Source organism: Maylandia zebra, linkage group LG5 (genome assembly GCF_041146795.1).
Source record: "Maylandia zebra isolate NMK-2024a linkage group LG5, Mzebra_GT3a, whole genome shotgun sequence".
Classification (NCBI taxonomy): Eukaryota; Metazoa; Chordata; class Actinopteri; order Cichliformes; family Cichlidae; genus Maylandia; species Maylandia zebra.
The window spans coordinates 37952447-37969903 of record NC_135171.1 but is presented as its reverse complement, the minus strand read 5'-3'; the positions used below and the strand labels follow the sequence as shown (position 1 = coordinate 37969903).

The window sequence follows — 17457 nt, the reverse complement described above, 5'->3', positions numbered from 1 at the left end:
TAACCCCTCTGAATAGTTGTAATACTTGGCACTGTCACTTCATGACAGCTTCAAGCTCAAAGTCTGTGTGTGTGTGTGTGTGTGTGTGTGTGTGTGTGTGTGTGTGTGTGTGTGTGTGTGTGTGTGTGTGTGTGTGTGTGTGTGTGTGTGTACATATGTGCATATGGATAGGAGCATGGCAGTGATGTGATTGATGAGACATATAAGAGAGCAGAGCAAGATTTCTAGTCAATCAGTCCTGTGAATAACCACCTAGGCTGTGGATTAAAGGCAGAAAGCTGTCTGCACAAACAAAGGCTCACATCCATTACCTTACATGTAGAGTTGTTTTGCTCTCTGTGGCAACACTGACAACAAAATTAAAGTGTGTTAACAAAAATAGATCTATTTTTTCTCTTGAATTCAGGACATGAAACGTAGCAACATCTAACAACTAGGATGCTCGTAGAAAAAGAAAACTTGTGGGAGGTAAACATGAATGCTACCAAAGAGTGACCTTTGAAATATTTATAATTTTAACAACGAGTGCAAATTGAAATTGGACACATTTGAATTATATCACATTATGTGTATTTACTTTTCATTTGACAGAACAAAGAATAAACTGTAGCACCTCTGATCTCTGTCTTTACCTCTTTAAAAATGAAGATACAAAGTCAGCCGAGGACTAGTTGCAAGCCGTTGGTTCCATACTTAGAGTTCTATATTGTAGCATTTAGCCAGCACAGGGAACAGGAGTGATGTGGCAGCCACTATTTAATATTAAATACCTCTGAGAAATGCACCAAATCCAATAACTGCTCCAAGACTGTAAATACTTATCCTTCCCAGACTGAATCCCCTCCAAATCACTTTCAATTTGACATTTTTTAGTGGGGTCCTGACACTTGATCAGTTTCTCAGTCAATCAGCTGTTTGGCACTCATCTAATATGAATGGAGTCCTATTTTACAGGATGCTGTTCTTGACAAAGAATAGCTAAAAGGTTTTTGGTTTTTAGGCAAACATGCAGTAAAACTAAATCTAACTTAAAACTCAAAACATTCTCGGTATATGCGGAGCTTGGCATTATAGTTTGAGACATGAAAATATAGATATGAGTGAGTAGCATTTGTAAGAATGAATTACAATTCCTAAAAACTTGGAACTATGGTAGTAGGAGCTGGGTTAAATGGATGGATGGATGGATGCTGTTGTGTTTTTGAAAGGTCTGTCTGGTAGAAAAAGACATGAAAAGGCAAAGTGCAGCATTGTCAGTTACACTGTCAGTAAAATTTGATTGTTCTTTGTCTCTTCTGCAGGTCCAAGGGTTGGAGAGGCAAGTGGACTTCTCAGATCTGGGCCCAGTGGGGGCGGTGATGAAGACTCTTCCATACGGCATGGGCGGAGGCACCGTTGGAGGAGTAGTTAAGCCGCCGTACCAAACCATCTTCTCCACACCGATCGATCAGATACCGGTGAAATCCAAGCCACCCCCGTACAGTTCCTATAGCCCTTATGAGCTGGCCCGGAACCAGTCCCTGCTAGTGGATCAGACAGGCTACCGCTCCAAGCGTAAACCTGCACTAAAGACAGCCATGAAGACCAAGAAAATCTTTGGCTGGGGGGACTTCTACTTCAATGTCAAGACCGTGAAGTTCAGCCTGTTGGTGACAGGGAAGATTGTGGACCACATCAATGGGACTTTTACTGTTTATTTTCGCCACAACTCCTCCAGCCTGGGGAATGTGTCGGTCAGTATCGTGCCACCAACCAAAGTGGTTGAGTTTGAGGTCCTTCAGCAGCATCATCTGCACCCCCACACCCAGCAGGACGTCCAGATCCAGGAGACACAGCAGTCCACCATCGATCCAAAAGAGGCAAAGACCTTAAACTGTCGGGTCGAGTACGAGAAAACCAACAGATCCAAGAAATCCAAACCCTGCCTGTATGATCCGTCTCAGACCTGCTTCACAGAGCACACCCAGTCCCACGCTGCTTGGCTTTGTGCTAAACCTTTCAAGGTGATCTGCATCTTCATCTCTTTCTTCAGCATTGATTATAAGCTGGTTCAGAAAGTGTGTCCAGACTACAACTTCCAAAGCGATCACCCTTACTTTGGATAAAGTAAACGAGACTAAATAGAGAATAAAAGAGACACTGATGAGTAAAATGATAATGATGGAAATGATAGTCATACTGATCCTGTTAAAAAAAGCAGGGGACAGTTTTTTTGCCTCTAAACAGCTGTGAATTGTGGATTTAAATCATGTATATTCAGACTTATGGATGATTAGGATGTGGCTGATTTCACTGACGTCTTTTCCAACTTTGTATTTGTTCTGTTTTTCTTTGTTTTCTTTTGTTTTCTGTAAATATTGTACTCAACCCCAGCAGACTTATTGTTTTTAGATATTTGTTTCTTAGTGTCATTTCTTTCTGAAGTTGGAGGCTTGGTTACAAACAGCTGGAATCAGTATTATGCCCTTCGAGTACAAAGTAAGCCTCTGAGGCAGCCGAACAGTGCCATCGCTGTATGGCAAACGTAATGTTATGGTAGACTGACTGTTAATCATCCTCTCAGCTCTACATTTAAACCCTGGATATAAGAGAGTTATATGTATGAGAAATGCCATGCTGGATATGCATACAATATACTGTATGAAAAAGCACATTAAAATCTCTTAAACTGTCTGCCTTTTACTGAGTGAATGTTTTGGTTCAGAGCTTGAAGCAAATTTGCAAGGCGCAAGCTGTGCAGCGTTTTCATGTTATCTAACTCAGCAAGGACACTATTATGAATTAAGCTACATTTTACTCTGATTAGGAATTCATGTTCCAGCTTTCAGCTAAGATATGTAATTTTAATTTTCTCAAATATATCGAAGGAAAGTTTGTTATGGATTGAATTTTAACATGAAAACCAACCGTGAAACATTCTTTAGATGATAAAGTTTGACTTTTTGAAGGAGTTGATATGTACAGTAATAGAATCCAGCAGCCTTATCTGATGTGATTTTTAATTACATATATCCTGGAAATGGAAAAGAATAACTATTGTACTGAAGGTAACATGACTGACAGATTTATGTTTGTTTGATCATGCAACCAAATAAAGTATTGCACACCCGAGCAAACATTTTTTAGTTGTGCCGAAACCAAAGGGTATATTGTATTATTTTATATGTATATTATGCTGCCAATGCTATGATCTTAACTACCTAATAATACTTACTTGATCAAGGTGTTTTATGCTCAAAATATGAACTTAAAAGAAAATAAAGTAGGACTGGCTCGCCACCAAAAAAGTAATTATTAAAACTGATCGGGGGTTATAACCGAAAGCAAGGATCGCCCCACCTGCCTCTCTCTTAAGCAAACCAACCAAATGCAGTTTGAACAACTATTTAAGGCTGATTCTTCGTTCTTCGCAAACTCTCAGCTCAAAGTCATTTGGGTCCACACACCTTTGATCCGGAAATATTGGTGCACAGAATTTCATTAGAAAACACATATTCAGTGTTAATTAAATCTTCACCTTCTCTGCCTCAGTATCTTATGGTCATGATGATTTAAACTGAAATGGAGCCTTACACAAGTTGCTATGGACAAATGCAGAAGTTGGTGAACTTCCCTTCTTTTTAGACAGAAGCTTAGTGAAGAGTTGTTAAAAAAGTGCTCGGGATTACTCACAACTATATGTAAGTGTACGTTTGAGTGCATGTTTGTGACTGGATGTAGATGCATGTGAAAGCTACAGTAAGGTCCATAAGTATTCTGTTAATGAGGCTTTTCTGTGTAATTTTCTCTGTGTATACCATCACTGTGGATTATAAAGCAAACAATCGATACGTCTTTGAAATGCTGACTTTCCACTTTTATTTAAACAGCTTAGGAAAAGAATTGCTTTAACTATTAATGAAAGATTTTTTTGCATACTAGTCTCCCATTTTCAGCAGTAACTGGACAAAATTCCCCTCACATAATTTTAAATATAATGATTGCTGTCAATGACAGTGTGAAACCTAGAACCCAACAATACATGCTGTGTTCCCATGCTCTGTTGGCTTGAAATCGGGTGACTAACTTAAAGATTATCGCATTGCTGGCAGACTCTGGACAGAGTCTTTTAGATGTTTTATGGCAAAGTTTTCTGTGCTCTTCTCGGTCTTTTAGTGTTTCAAATGTAGCCAATTTCTTTTTAAAATGAACTATATTGTAGATTTAGACACTTCTGAAGGTTTTTCTATCTCTCTGATATTTATTTTGTTTTTTCAAACCAACCACTTATTCAAAATCTCTTTTAACCTTGTATTGAAAGTTCCTGTTAACAGCCAGACGCAAGTTCAACACTTGGAATCACCTCTGGATTTTTTTTTTCATTTTTTAATTTGGAGTTGATTTTAATTTTGTCATGAAATAATGAAGGAATTGGTCTCACCTGGCCATGAAGCTGCTTATCAGTCAACTGTCCGATTCCTTTCAAGCCTCAGAGGCCTGTTTATAAAAACAGATGTAATTTTTAAACTGTCAGTGAAGTACTTTTGTTAAACCTTATTAATTAAAGCTGAAAGTCTGCATTTTACTGCCCTATTTGAAATAAAATCCACAGTGGTGTTGCATACAACAGCAATAAAATGTAGAAAAAAGTGTCATTGCCCCAAAACTTATAAACCTAACTGTATGTTGAAAATGTTTTTGTGTGTCTATGTTTGTCCAGGAATGTCATAGGAATTGAGTTTTAGTAAAATAAATAATAAATTATGAATGAATATAAATAATATAAATAAGTCGCACAATCATCAATGCATAATACAGGGCCCAGGAACAGGAACATAAAAATAACTCCAACCAACAGAACCAAAAGCTGACCAATCAAACAAGACACAAGGAGGAACAACCACTAACAAATTATACAACAACAAACAATTACTTCAACTTAACAGTTATCAGACACAAAACTAACCGAATACTGAACTCAGAGAAACTGAAAGAAAACTTATTTAACCCTTAGATAATTCTGGGAACATTTCGTGCCACTCAGGGTTTTTTTTTTTTTTTTTATTTTCATGCTATTTTGGCTGCCCAGGATGAATAAAGCTCACATTTGCCAGAGGATAACTGCTCCCTCAGTTCCTGAAATTAGCTTAAAATGGTTAAGCAACACAAAATTCTAAGCATCCAATATATACCTGCACACCATGCTACCAACTATGACGAAGAGCTGGCAGCTTTAAAATACATAATGATTTAAAGTAGAAGAAATTATTACTACACAGTATTTTTGCAGCAGTTTTCGGGAACCTGTCATTTTTTGTCGTTAGGATCAGGAGTGTCAGTTTGTTTTTGTTTTTTTAAAGAAAAAATAAATCAATGCTGTTACCAATTATTGACTGTGGAGCTATGTAAACATACTGGCCTTTAAACTATGGGTCTTTTAAAATGGAAAAAAAATTACCATAATTTTACTGCAGTTTTTGGAAGGTGGCATTTTTTTCCTTAGGGTAAAAAGAGTCCAGATTCTAAGGGTCATTTAAGGGTCAAGCTAAATTACATATTCATTTGATGATTTCTAATTATAGACAGTCATCAGAAAATCTAGGGGTAACCCAGGAGTGTGCTAAATTTGTGAAATCCTGCTTCCTAGTTCAGACCAACCTGCCTGCCTTGGTTTACCCTTGTCTCTGTGTCCTGAATCCAAACTGTAAGCAGGTTCCACAGAAGCTACCTCCCATTCAACCTTTAAATATCCTAGGAGACACCAGTAAACCAGCAGTTTGAGAGTGAAGAGCTCTATTGAGTTACTATTTGGTCATTAATTTAATATGAGGCCTGATTATTCAAGACCTTGTACGTGAGGAAAGGGAGTTTAGATTCGATTCTGGATTTAACAGGGAGCCAATGAAGAGAGCTAGAGAAAAAAATATTGGCAAAATATGCTTGTTCTTTACGTAGCATTTTGGATCAACTGAAGGCTTTTAAAGGAATCTTAGGACCGCCTGATAATAATGAATTACAGTAGTCTAGGATAGAAGTGATAAATGCATGAACTAGTTTTTCAGCATCACTCTGAGAAAGGATAATTCAAACTTTAGAGATGTTGCGCGAATGGAAGAAAGCAGTCCTATATTTGTTTAATATGTGCATTGAAGGACATATCCTGGTCAAAAATGACTGCAAGGTTCCTCACGGTGTTACTGGAGGCCAAGGTAATGCCATCCAGAGTACACATGTGATTAGATGCCGTATTTCTACAATTTTCAAGGCCGAGTACAATATTTGAATTTACAAGCAGGAAATTAGAGGTCATCCAGGTCTTTATGTCTTTAAGATATTTCTGCAATTTAACTGATTGGTGTGTGTTCACCAATGGCTTCGTAGATATAAAAGCAGGGTATTATCTGCATAGCAATGAAAATGTATGCTATGCCTTCAAATGATACTGCCTAAGGGAAACATGTATAATCAGAATTGGTCCTTGCATGGAACCCTGTGGAACCCCATAATTAACCTTAGTGTGTGAAGAAGTCTCTCCATTTACATGAACAAACTCTATTGGATGGATATGATTCAAACCACTGCAGTGCAGTACCTGTAATACCCACAGCGTGCTCTAATCACTTTAATAGAATGTTATGGTCAACAGTATCGAACGCTGCACTGAGGTCTAGCAGGACAAACACAGAGATGAGTCCACTGTCAGAGGCCATAAGAAGATAAATTGTAACTTTCACTACAGCTGTTTCTGTGCTGTGATGAGCTCTGAAACCTCAGTGAAACTCAGTAAAAGCAGTCCTCTGCAGATTATCAGTTAGCTGTTTTACGACTGCTGTTATAAGAATTTTTTAGATACAAGGAAGGTTGGAGATCGGCCTATAATCACTGAGGTTAAGATCAGAGACTGTAAATCACAAATTAAAAATTAAAGTTTAACCTTAAAAGGATTGGACTTGTACATGACAATGACCAATTTATTACATGAACTTAAACTTAACTAACTTGATATATATTACCTATGATTAACAATGAATTATTAATTAATCATGTTTCACAATTTTTAACCAATTGTTTGCCTGAAATAGTTTTATAGAATAAAATATAAGAGGCAAGAGAAAAACTGGAAAGATTATACCTGACACACTGAATTAAATTTACCCACATTTTATAGAGATAGTAGTGCCATGTAGTTCATTCCATACATGTATATTTCCAGGGAAATTCTCTTTTAAAAGTCATATATAAAATGTAGCAACCAGCCAGTATTGCTGGTTCAGCTGTGATGAGCACAGAGCACTGTGTCCCTTTCTTTTCTTTAGTTTTTAAGGGTTTTTTTTTTCATATTATGTTTTGCATTTTACTATATTAAATTATATGCTTGTTGTGCTTGTTTATATTCATAGTAGGGCTGCATGATTTTGCATAAAATGAGAATCATAAATATTTCTTGCACTTATTAACTGCACATCAACTTCGTAACAGTTGAAACTGAACATAAAAAAATGTTGTACTGCTTATAATCCCATCTCCACCGTTGCTCGACACTGCGTGTTTAGAGCAGGTAGTGCAACATTTTTTAAATAGTTGCCGGACGGCACTGTGTAGCGTTTGTCTAGGGCAGACCTTCCCAAAGTGTGGGGCCCGCCCCCTAGGGGGGGCGCAGAGCCATTGCAGGGGGGGGGGGGCGCAGTATGAAAAGGGGGAGAAAATTCCCCCTGTCTAAATCACGGACCAACAGTATCCCACAGTTGTTTATGTTTTTGAACCCATTTTGCACAGAGAGACACTTTTTGAAAATGTATAGGGGCGATCATGGCTCAAGAGTTGGGAGTTCACCTTGTAATCGGAAGGTTGCCGGTTTGAGCCCTGGTTTGGACAGTCTCGGTTGTTGTGTCCTTGGGCAAGACACTTCACCCGTTGGCGCCAGCGTCCGGCAGCCTCGCCTCTGTCAGTGCGCCCCAGGGCAGCTGTGGCTACAATGTAGCTGCCATCACCAGTGTGTGAATGGGTGGATGACAGGTTGTGTAAAGCGCTTTGGGGTCCAGGGACTAGAAAAGCGCTATACAAATACAGGCCATTTACCATTTTTATTGATAGCAATGTTGAATATTGTTACACAGGAAAAAAAACAACTACAGGTAAAATAATCACAAGGTGACGCCTCTGGCTTTCTAAATAGAGGGACAGTAACTGCATGTGTGTATGTAAGCCTGTAAAAACTGAAGATAGTCAGATTAACAGAAACGGTATTTTGTCTCTATCTGCCATTCTGCAATTCATCTCATGTAAACAATAACGTGGCGCACAGCATGATGTGGAAAAAGGCACAAACCTTTGACGTTGCAACGAACTCTGTATTCCTCATCCACAGGTAAACGCAAAAAAGGAGTTTTGAAAAATCTCCGCTTTCGGTGATTCGAAACGCCGTTTACGTGGACGAAACAGCTGAGTTGTCAAGAATACTCATGTAGGTGTGGATGTAGCATAAAAGAATTATAAGTTTATTTTATTACTACCTGTAATTTATTGCAGATTACTTGTATTTGCTTAATTGTTTACTGAATGTTTGAGGTGTGAAATAAACCGAAATGGAGCAAAATAAGGGTGTGGTTGGAGGATGTGTTTGTGCGCGTGCACGCGCGGGAGGGGGGGCGCGGACATTTTTCTTGTAAAACAAAGGGGGCCCAGCAAAAAGTTTGGGAACCACTGGTCTAGGGTGTTGATCATTTTCCTAAATCCCTCGTTTTGAACAGTGTTATCTTCGGTCAGGTGATAAGTGATAACCTCCGTAATTTCTTTGCGCCTGCGGAAATTCGACAGGTATGGGGAAGCGCTGTATAAGGTTGTCAAAGGAGCTTGCAAAGAAAAGCGTCTGGACTTCTTTAAGTTGCTTGAAGACGTTTCACCTCTCATCCGAGAAGCTTCTCGGATGAAGACTGAGAACCTTCACAGACATGCTGTATAAGGTTCCCGTTATTGATGTTTGGGTGGTTGACCGGGACGGATTTTCTCCTGTCACTTTCTTGGCCTTTACAGCTTCGTTATCTCTCACGTGCTCTCCGTTGTTTTTTCCCTGCCAGCTGACTTCTGTATCACGTGGTATAAGCCTCCGCCCTTGTCATTTGTTGAGTCATTTGTTGTTTGAAGAGTGGGCGCTTGTTTTCATGCAGCTTATGTCCCGGAAGAAAATCCGGTACATACGTCATCTTTTTTTCCCTTTTTTTTTTAATCGTTGTCATTTCGAAATGAGTATGGATTGAGATCGCAATTTTCTAACGATTAATTGTGCAGCCCTAATTCATAGGTTGTGTTCAATGTTTATTTCTGTTGTAATTTGACATTAATTAAGGCATCTTATCTTATTATATTATCTTATCTTATCTTATCTTATCTTATCTTATCTGATTATTAAATAATTACTTCATGCTTTAGGAGCTGGACTGTAGTGCGACCACGCACTCTGGGCACTTCTGTATATGAGCACTGTAGGCACACAGCTAGTTTTTGTGTTTTCTTCACTGCAGTGTGCCTACATTTCCCATCGAACCCTTCGGTAGGACGAAAGTGACTACACTTTTTGTTTTTTTTTTCAACCAGCCCTTCGTTTCTGTCAGGGGTGTGGGCGCTGCTGTGCTGCTTCCTCGTCAGGTCTACCTGGAAATATGCGGCTATTCGCTCTGAGACGACTCACACGGGTAACTGTAATATATTTCTGTGCTATTTTGCCCCTGAGGTAATGTTTCTTACTGCTGCTTAAGTAAACTGTAGTGTTTATATTTAATAAATAGAAATGCTCAGCAATAAACCGCTGGCTGTTTTCTGTCTGCCCTTTATGCACTGCATTCATGGAAACTTGAGGTTGCCAGAGGTTAAGTTTGGTGAATGCAGCTGGGTCCACGTGATGATGCCACAGCGACTGCCACAGCTTACAAGCATAAAAAGTGAATTCATTATTATTATTTTTTAAGTGTAAATTAATAATGGTTGCACAAGAACCTTCATTAAAGATAACATGATATTCAGTCCAAATACTTGGAACCGGGATGTGTTATCATGCTGCGTGTTATACTTGTATTTGTATGTTTTTGTGCTAGCTCGACAGATGATCACTTTGTAAAAAAAAAAAAAAAAGACTGGATGAAATCATACTGAACTGTGTACTGTCTACCTTTGGATTAAAACATACTCTTATAAAGTAAGTATATAAAACAAGTGAGGTTTTAAAAATTAAAAAAGAAGGACAACAACTCATTAGGAAGTCAAACTTTGTTGCAAACCAGATTTGGCTTTGTTTTTATTTATTCTGGAGTATTAGATTCATATCAGCATGCTTTAAAAATGAAAAAACAAAAAAACCCAACCAAAACAGTGTATTTAAAGTTTGTGTGGCAAGTCGGAACTGTTGGGACCTAACAATTATATCTACGCATGAAAAACGATCTCTCATATAAGTTAAGCTCTAATGACCTAGCTTTGTAAAGTTTTGTTTGCATGGGAAAAAGTGCTGGAAAAAGTGGAGAAGAAGTGGCATGGTTAGGTTGGAGTCAGGTACAGTTTAATGCAAATGCAGTTAATGTAAGTACAGTCTTAGATTATTTAGTCTGATAATAAATAACTGTAAGATGTTTAGATGTTTATTGATTGCCATTCCTGCTGACAAAGGGTTTATAGAATAGAATAGAATTCAACTTTATTGTCATTGCACATGCACAGGTACAGGGCAACGAAATGCAGTTTGCATCCATCCAGAAGTGCTTTAGTGATATAGATATATTACAATATATATTAGCAATAATATAGATATGTGAGTATATTACAGAAATGGGTCTATTATGGTATGTTATAATGTACACGGTATGAAGTATGTTGTGAATATTCTATAACTATAAGTATGTACAGGCTGTAGTGAGTACAAGCTATGTACAGGCTATGAACAGGATATAAAACATGAAATTAAAAAAAACTATACAGAAATCTGAGATATACAGCTATACAGAAATGGGAACTATGCAAGTTATAAACAGTTGTAGGATTAAAAAGTTATCGTATGTACAGAATGATTATTTACACAGAGTATGAAGTCAAGTAAAGCCCTGATTCTGAAATATTAGGATGCCAAAAAATACCAAAGAGTGCCTCATTGTGTGATAGGAGTTACATGACATGTGAGAACTTGCCTGTGGATTGCTTAACAACATTCGTCACCAATGAATTTACAAGGAAACAAAGCTACAGCTGCTGTTCGCTGTAAATGTTAGTTACATTTAGAAAACTCATGATCTGAAGTACAGTTGGATTATTGAAGAATGTGTTTAACAATTTCAAATGGCTCTTAAATACATGCAGTAATTTTGCAGGCAAACATCTTCCATTAGATTGTGCTTAAATCCTAATATTTAGTTACTTTTGGATTAGTCGATTATTCTGATTTCTTCTCTCCTGCCTCCTAGGCACCAGGACCACTCCTATTACTTCCTATCACGTCTCCCCCAGACATAAAAGAGGATGTTACCCGGATTTGCACATTGGCATCAAACCTTGTTTCTGGGTATAATAAGGACAGGCACACTCCAGATTGAGCTTTTTTAAAAAAACACAACATTTTCCCAAATTTAAATGATCACATCTTTGAAAGAGCAACCTGTGAGTGACAGATATGGAATTTGAATTTTATAATTAACATTATTTTCAGATTTGATTTTCATCAGTTCAGTTTTTTGCAAAGTGAGACGTGAGGTGTAGAGACAATAATAAGATTGTTTGTGAAAACATTGGAGAGTGCTGCTGTTCGCACAGACTGTAGAGTGAATCGTGTACATCAAACTTTTTTTATAACCAATGGTTTTTGTGAGAGCTAGAGGTCATGTTGAACTAAACGTAGCTCAAACATCTAAACTTTTTGGGTTTGCTTTGCTGAACACTTGAAAATCTTTAGTTGTCAGTAAGAGATGTGGCCTCCTACAGATTTACTGATATGGCCGAAGGCCTTTAACAACTTGACCAGTAGGAAGGTCATCCTATCAGTGATGTAACCAAGAAACTGACATCAATTTACCAAAAGAAACTTTAAGAAAAAACATTCTTTGTAAACTCTAGAGACATTTGTGTGGGAAAATCCCATTGGATCAGCAGTTTCTGAAACACTCAGACGAGCCCATCTGGCACCAACAACCAAGCCAAGCTCAAAGTCATTTAAATCACCTTTCTGCCTCGTTCTGGTGCTCAGTTTGAACTTCAGCATGTTGTGTTGATTGTAAATGGTAAATGGCCTGTATTTGTATAGCGCTTTACTTAGTCCCTAAGGACCCCAAAGCGCTTTACACTACATTCAGTCTTTCACCCATTCACACACACATTCACACACTGGTGATGGCAGCTACATTGTAGCCACAGCTGCCCTGGGCGCACTGACTCCCATTCACTAAACATATATGTTTAGTCAGGTCTACTACAATTGCAATACAACCTTTTTTTAATTTATTTGTATTTATTTTGAATTAACTGAAGAAAACATTTTAAAGTTGACATTCTCTCCTTGTAATTTCGGTAGAATCACAACTAGTGCATAGCTTTTCATTTTGACAGATTTACATTAATCAGATTATGTTGTTGGACAGGATTAGCTGCATTGATAAGGTCCAAAGTAGCTTTTAGCTGTCCAAAAAATGATTTAAAAGATTTAAAAGCTAGGATGACTTGAACAAAAACATATTTCACACTGTAGACCTGATAGAGTTTATGAGCGGGGTTTCATGGACGAAAGGCTTTGAGCCAGCCTTGAACCCAAAAGTGTTAGCATCCACAGCATGTGTCTGAAGCACTAGGAAACCATCTTTAAGAAGTGCAGTGCAAAGATTACAGTATAAATGTGCCGTTCCACTGCCTACGCCTCCTGAAGATTGCCTTTGTTGCCAGTATCGCTTAAGTCTCTGATTGTCACCCTGACAATCCTTTGATCCGAATGGAGTGTAGTCGTCTTGACTGTGCCTCTGTCCCTTTACGCCTCCTCACCCCGTCCAGATTTTAGTCTAGATTTCCAGTCTAGTGTCATCCAGAGTGTATCACAGGGCAATTTGTAATGGGCAGCCCTGCTATTAGTCAGTGACAGAGGAAGAGGCAACGCTGTGTCAAACTGACGGATGCTGCTGCGCTGTTGACACTTCTTCTCTGCAACCTTAAATATCTGTTGTGTTCTTCTGTGGGCTCACCCAGGACTGCAGCTATCGATTAGTTTAGTGATCGAGGATCGATTATTCTCTGAGTTAATTACATGATCGAATAAGAAACACTTCTGTTTTGTTGATGAGCTATAGTAAATATTAAGAAAAGGAAAAAAAAGACAGCTCTTTTGGGAATGAACTGCTCATTGGTTTCCATTTTATTTTGATAATTCAACTGCATACAGCATGTGGCCTAAAAAAGCTAAACACTGTCACTGAAGTTATATATTTTAAATAAAATATTTCCTAAATGCATAAATGACTAAATTATCATAAGTACAGTAATGTCCTAAAATGAGGCTTACATACAACCTGAACTAAGAGGTCAAATAAAATAACCTTATCCTGTCTTTTTGGAAGACTTCCTTACATTAGTCAAAGGCAAAACAAAGAGTTCTGACAGTGCTTTATTTCCTAGATATGTACATAGATTTTTTTTATTTATTTTCTTTTTTTTGGGGGGGGGGGGACTTGTGCGTGTGTCCAATCCAATCCAATTTTATTTATAAAGCACTTTAAAATACCCAGCACAGGAACAAAGTGCTGTATAGAAAATAAGTTAAAACAATAGAATAACGGAAAACAGCAAAATAAATAAATAAAACAGAAAACATACAATTAAAACAGCCCTATGTTAAAACCAAAACAAGATAAAACAGCATCGAATCACCTAAAAACAACTAAAATAAAAATAAAAACCAACATCTCACGTGGTGTCAAAGGCCAGGGTAAAGAGGTGGGTTTTCAAGAGTGACTTAAAAACAGATAAAGAAGTGGCCTGTCTAATCTCTAAAGGAAGCTCGTTCCACAGTTTTGGAGCTGCTCCAGCAAAAGCACGATCTCCTCTAAGTTTACGCCCAGTCCTGGGTATCTTCAGGAGCAGCTGATCAGCTGACCTGAGAGAGCGGGTGGGTGTATAAGGCTGTAGCAGCTCATGGAGATAAGATGGAGCTAGGCCATTGAGAGCTTTAAAAGTAAATAAAAGAATTTAAAAATGAATCCTAAAAGAAATGGGCAGCCAGTGAAGTGAAGCTAAAACAGGGGAAATGTGCTCAAACTTTCGAGTGCCAGTTAAAAGACGAGCTGCGGCATTTTGCACCCTCTGTAGATGACTAATATATGATGCACTGACCCCAATATAAAGTGCATTACAGTAATCCAGCCGAGTGCTAACAAAGGTGTGGATCACTGTCTCAAAGTGCTGCCGTGAAAGAATTGGCTTTATTTTTGCCAGCTGAAAGAAGCTAGATTTTACCACTGCCTTAATTTGATTGTTAAACTTCAGATCACAGTCCACTTTGACCCCCAGGTTTGTGACAGTTGGCTTAACATACTGGGCCAGGGAATCTACATACACATTGGGGGTCTCAGTGGGGCTACCAAAAACCATCACCTTTTTATCATTGAATTTTAGACATCCAAGCCTTAATGTCATCGAGACACTGAAGTAATGGCTGTGTAAGGTATCTGTCTTTTTTCTTTAGAGGGACATAGATCTGACAGTCATCAGCATAAAAGTGGAAAGCAATGCCGTGCTTTCTCAGTACAGAACCAAGAGGAAGCAGATATAAAGAGAAGAGGAGGGGGCCTAGAACTGAGCCCTGTGGGACACCACACAAGAGGGGAGCGGAGGACGACACATAGTCACCGAGGCTGACACAAAAAGTTCGCCCCGCCAAGTAGGACCTGAACCACTCCAGTGCTGTGCCCCTAATGCCCACCCAGTGCTCCAAATGAGAGAATAAAATGGCATAATCCACGGTATCAAACACAGCTGTCAAATCTAAAAGCACAAGAACAACACAGTCCCCAGCATCAGTCGCTAAAAATATGTCATTAAAAACTTTTAAAAGGGCTGATTCAGTGCTATGAAAGGGTTTAAAACCAGATTGGAAAACCTCTAACACATTTTGCTTTTCCAGGAAGGTCATTATTTGGCTGTAAACTACCTTTTCAAGAATTTTGGAAAGAAAAGGTAGTTTGGAGATAGGCCAGCTAATTTGCAAGGTTTTTTAATCAGGGGTTTGACTACTGCATGTTTAAAATCTTTAGGGACAACACCTGACATCAGACTATGGTTTACCAGTTCAAGAACCAAAGGACCAACTGTAGGTAACACCTCTTTTAAAAGTCGAGGAGGGACAGCATCATTTGGAGACCCTGTAGGCTTAAGATGACCAACAGTCTCCTTTAAAAAGGACAGAGTCACAGGCTCAAACCTGTCAAAGACAGCAGAGCAGGAAACAGAGACTGAGAGGTCATGAGCACAAGGAGAGATTTGAGCCCTTGTGGAGGAGACCTTCTCAATAAAAAAGTGTAAAAAATTTTCACAGGCTTCTGATGAGGGCTCGATACAGTCAGTATATGGTGCATTAAGAACAGAGTTAATAGTTTTAAATAAAACACGCGGGTTGTGACAGTTTGACAAAATAATGTCAGATAAGTGTTTTCTTTTGGCATCTTTTACAGTTCTTTGATATTGACGCCAACAGTCCTTCAGCATCTGGAATGACACTTGTAGTTTGTCCTTTTTCCACTTGCGCTCAGCTCGACGGCAGTCGCGCCTGACAGCTTGGGTCATGTCGTTCAGCCAGGGCTCAGATTTAGTTTTAGGCAGTCTGGTGTGTCTGAGTTATTAAATGTTGTAATGAATAAAGGAGAAGGTGTGGTGTTAAGCCTTTAGAGGAACAAGCTGTAGCTGGAATGAAGTGAGGAAATCAGCATTGTCTGAGGTTTGCACTATGCTTCGATGCAACGTTTCCTGCTGCGGAAAGCAGACATTCTGATGGTGTAGATTTTAATAATTCATGTTTATAATTATTCAGCGTCAGACAGCACTGGGTCAGTGACTTCTGCTAGCTTATGTATATTTTTACTGGCCTGCGGGTTGAAAAAAGGTTTTATTTTTATATTTTTAAATATTAATATAATTTAATCAATATAAAAGCAAAGTAATGTTACTAAAGCTTTGAAATAAATATGATCTAGTACATCCCATGCCCTCCTTTAAACTCACCCCTGTTCGCTGAGTATATCACTGCAATAGAAAAATGGGATGGATAGATAGATAGATAGTTATTCCAACACCAACACAAGGATATCAGATCGTGCGCACAGTGATCAGTTCTTATTTAGTGTTTGGTTTGTGCAAAAACTACTGCTTAGTTGTCCCCGCCCCCTTTGTCCTCCTGTTTCCCCTCTGCCTCCCCTCCAGCGAGGAGTTAAAGAGTTTAATGGCGTGTGGGACAAAGGAGTTTTTAAGTCTGTTGGTCCCAGACTTCTCTGGTTATTAGTGACCAACATTGTCAATAATGTCTTGCAGTTTTTTGCTGCGGTGGATAGGAGCAGCTACAAAAACTTTTTTTCAACATACTGGATCCTGTAAAACAGGTTGTTTGATGCAGGACTCCTCCCCGGGTTTTTAACAGAAATGCTTTTAATGGTGATTACAGTATCGGGTTCTGCTTCTCAGTACGGCTCCGCCTCTTTGTTCTTCGACGTGTGTGTGTGTGTGTGTGTGTGGACAAACTCTACATTAAACTACAACAGCGTCATCTTCACTGCTACTGTTGTGTTATCAGTTTTTTGTTGGAAAACCCAGGGCAAAAAATTTGCGTTGAGGATTTTTTTTTTTATAATCGAATCGTTGCAACCTACTTTCACCACTCTAATCCCATGTGTGTGTGTGTGTTAGTGTGTGTTTTTCTGGGTTGATTGTTGTTTGGTATAGCTGCTGATGGACAGCAGTCATCTGTAAAATTGACTCTCCTCAGGAGCTGCTTCAGGAAACGGGCAAAAACAATACAGAAGTAGGATTAATGAAATGATTTTCTTCCTTCCCTTTTCTTCTGTTTCGCAATTGTACTTTGAGCACAGATGTTTGACAGGGAAGGCAGAATGCCAACAATTACCTTATCATTGTCACGCAGATGTAGTGCATCTGTGACTCTGTCATTATTTTGTGCTCAGCACCCAGGTTGACGCGGCCTATCCCGCCCCTTTTCTCACAGCAGAGTTTTCATCAAGTTCACCTTCAAACGACAGCGTAATCTGTCGCCTAAAAATAGTCCCGCTGTGACATATTTGGTGCTTGTATCTTGGCTCTCGCTTCTCTTGGATCAGTTTGTTTTGTGTTTATTAATTAATCTCCCATAATGATCAAGGCTGAGAAATGAAGCAGGGAAACAGAAAGAAACACAACAGGGAGTAACCTGTCTTTTGGCTGTTTAAGCTCAGAGCTTTCCCATTTGGACACTGTGAA

At 38.8% G+C, this 17457-nt stretch overlaps 2 protein-coding genes across 12 annotated transcripts in view; both read left to right on the top strand.

Moving 5' to 3' along the window:
* The window catches only part of nxph4 (neurexophilin 4), a 49890-nt gene extending 46764 nt beyond the window's left edge, over positions 1-3126 (top strand). The window contains exon 2 of the mRNA XM_004547680.6: positions 1302-3126. Within this exon, the coding sequence (XP_004547737.1) occupies positions 1302-2105 (804 nt within the window). The 3' untranslated portion in view covers positions 2106-3126. The remainder of the gene's footprint in view (positions 1-1301) is intronic.
* A 6459-nt stretch (positions 3127-9585) lies between these two features.
* LOC101470492 (serine hydroxymethyltransferase, mitochondrial) overlaps positions 9586-17457 on the top strand; it is a 99849-nt gene continuing 91977 nt past the window's right edge. For all 11 annotated transcript variants that reach the window (XR_013098708.1, XR_001342316.2, XR_013098707.1 and 8 more), the window contains exon 1: positions 9586-9671. Coding sequence is in view for 8 of the 11 variants with exons in the window: in XM_076884309.1 (XP_076740424.1) it covers positions 9639-9671 (33 nt within the window). In the remaining 3 variants the exon portion in view is untranslated. The remainder of the gene's footprint in view (positions 9672-17457) is intronic.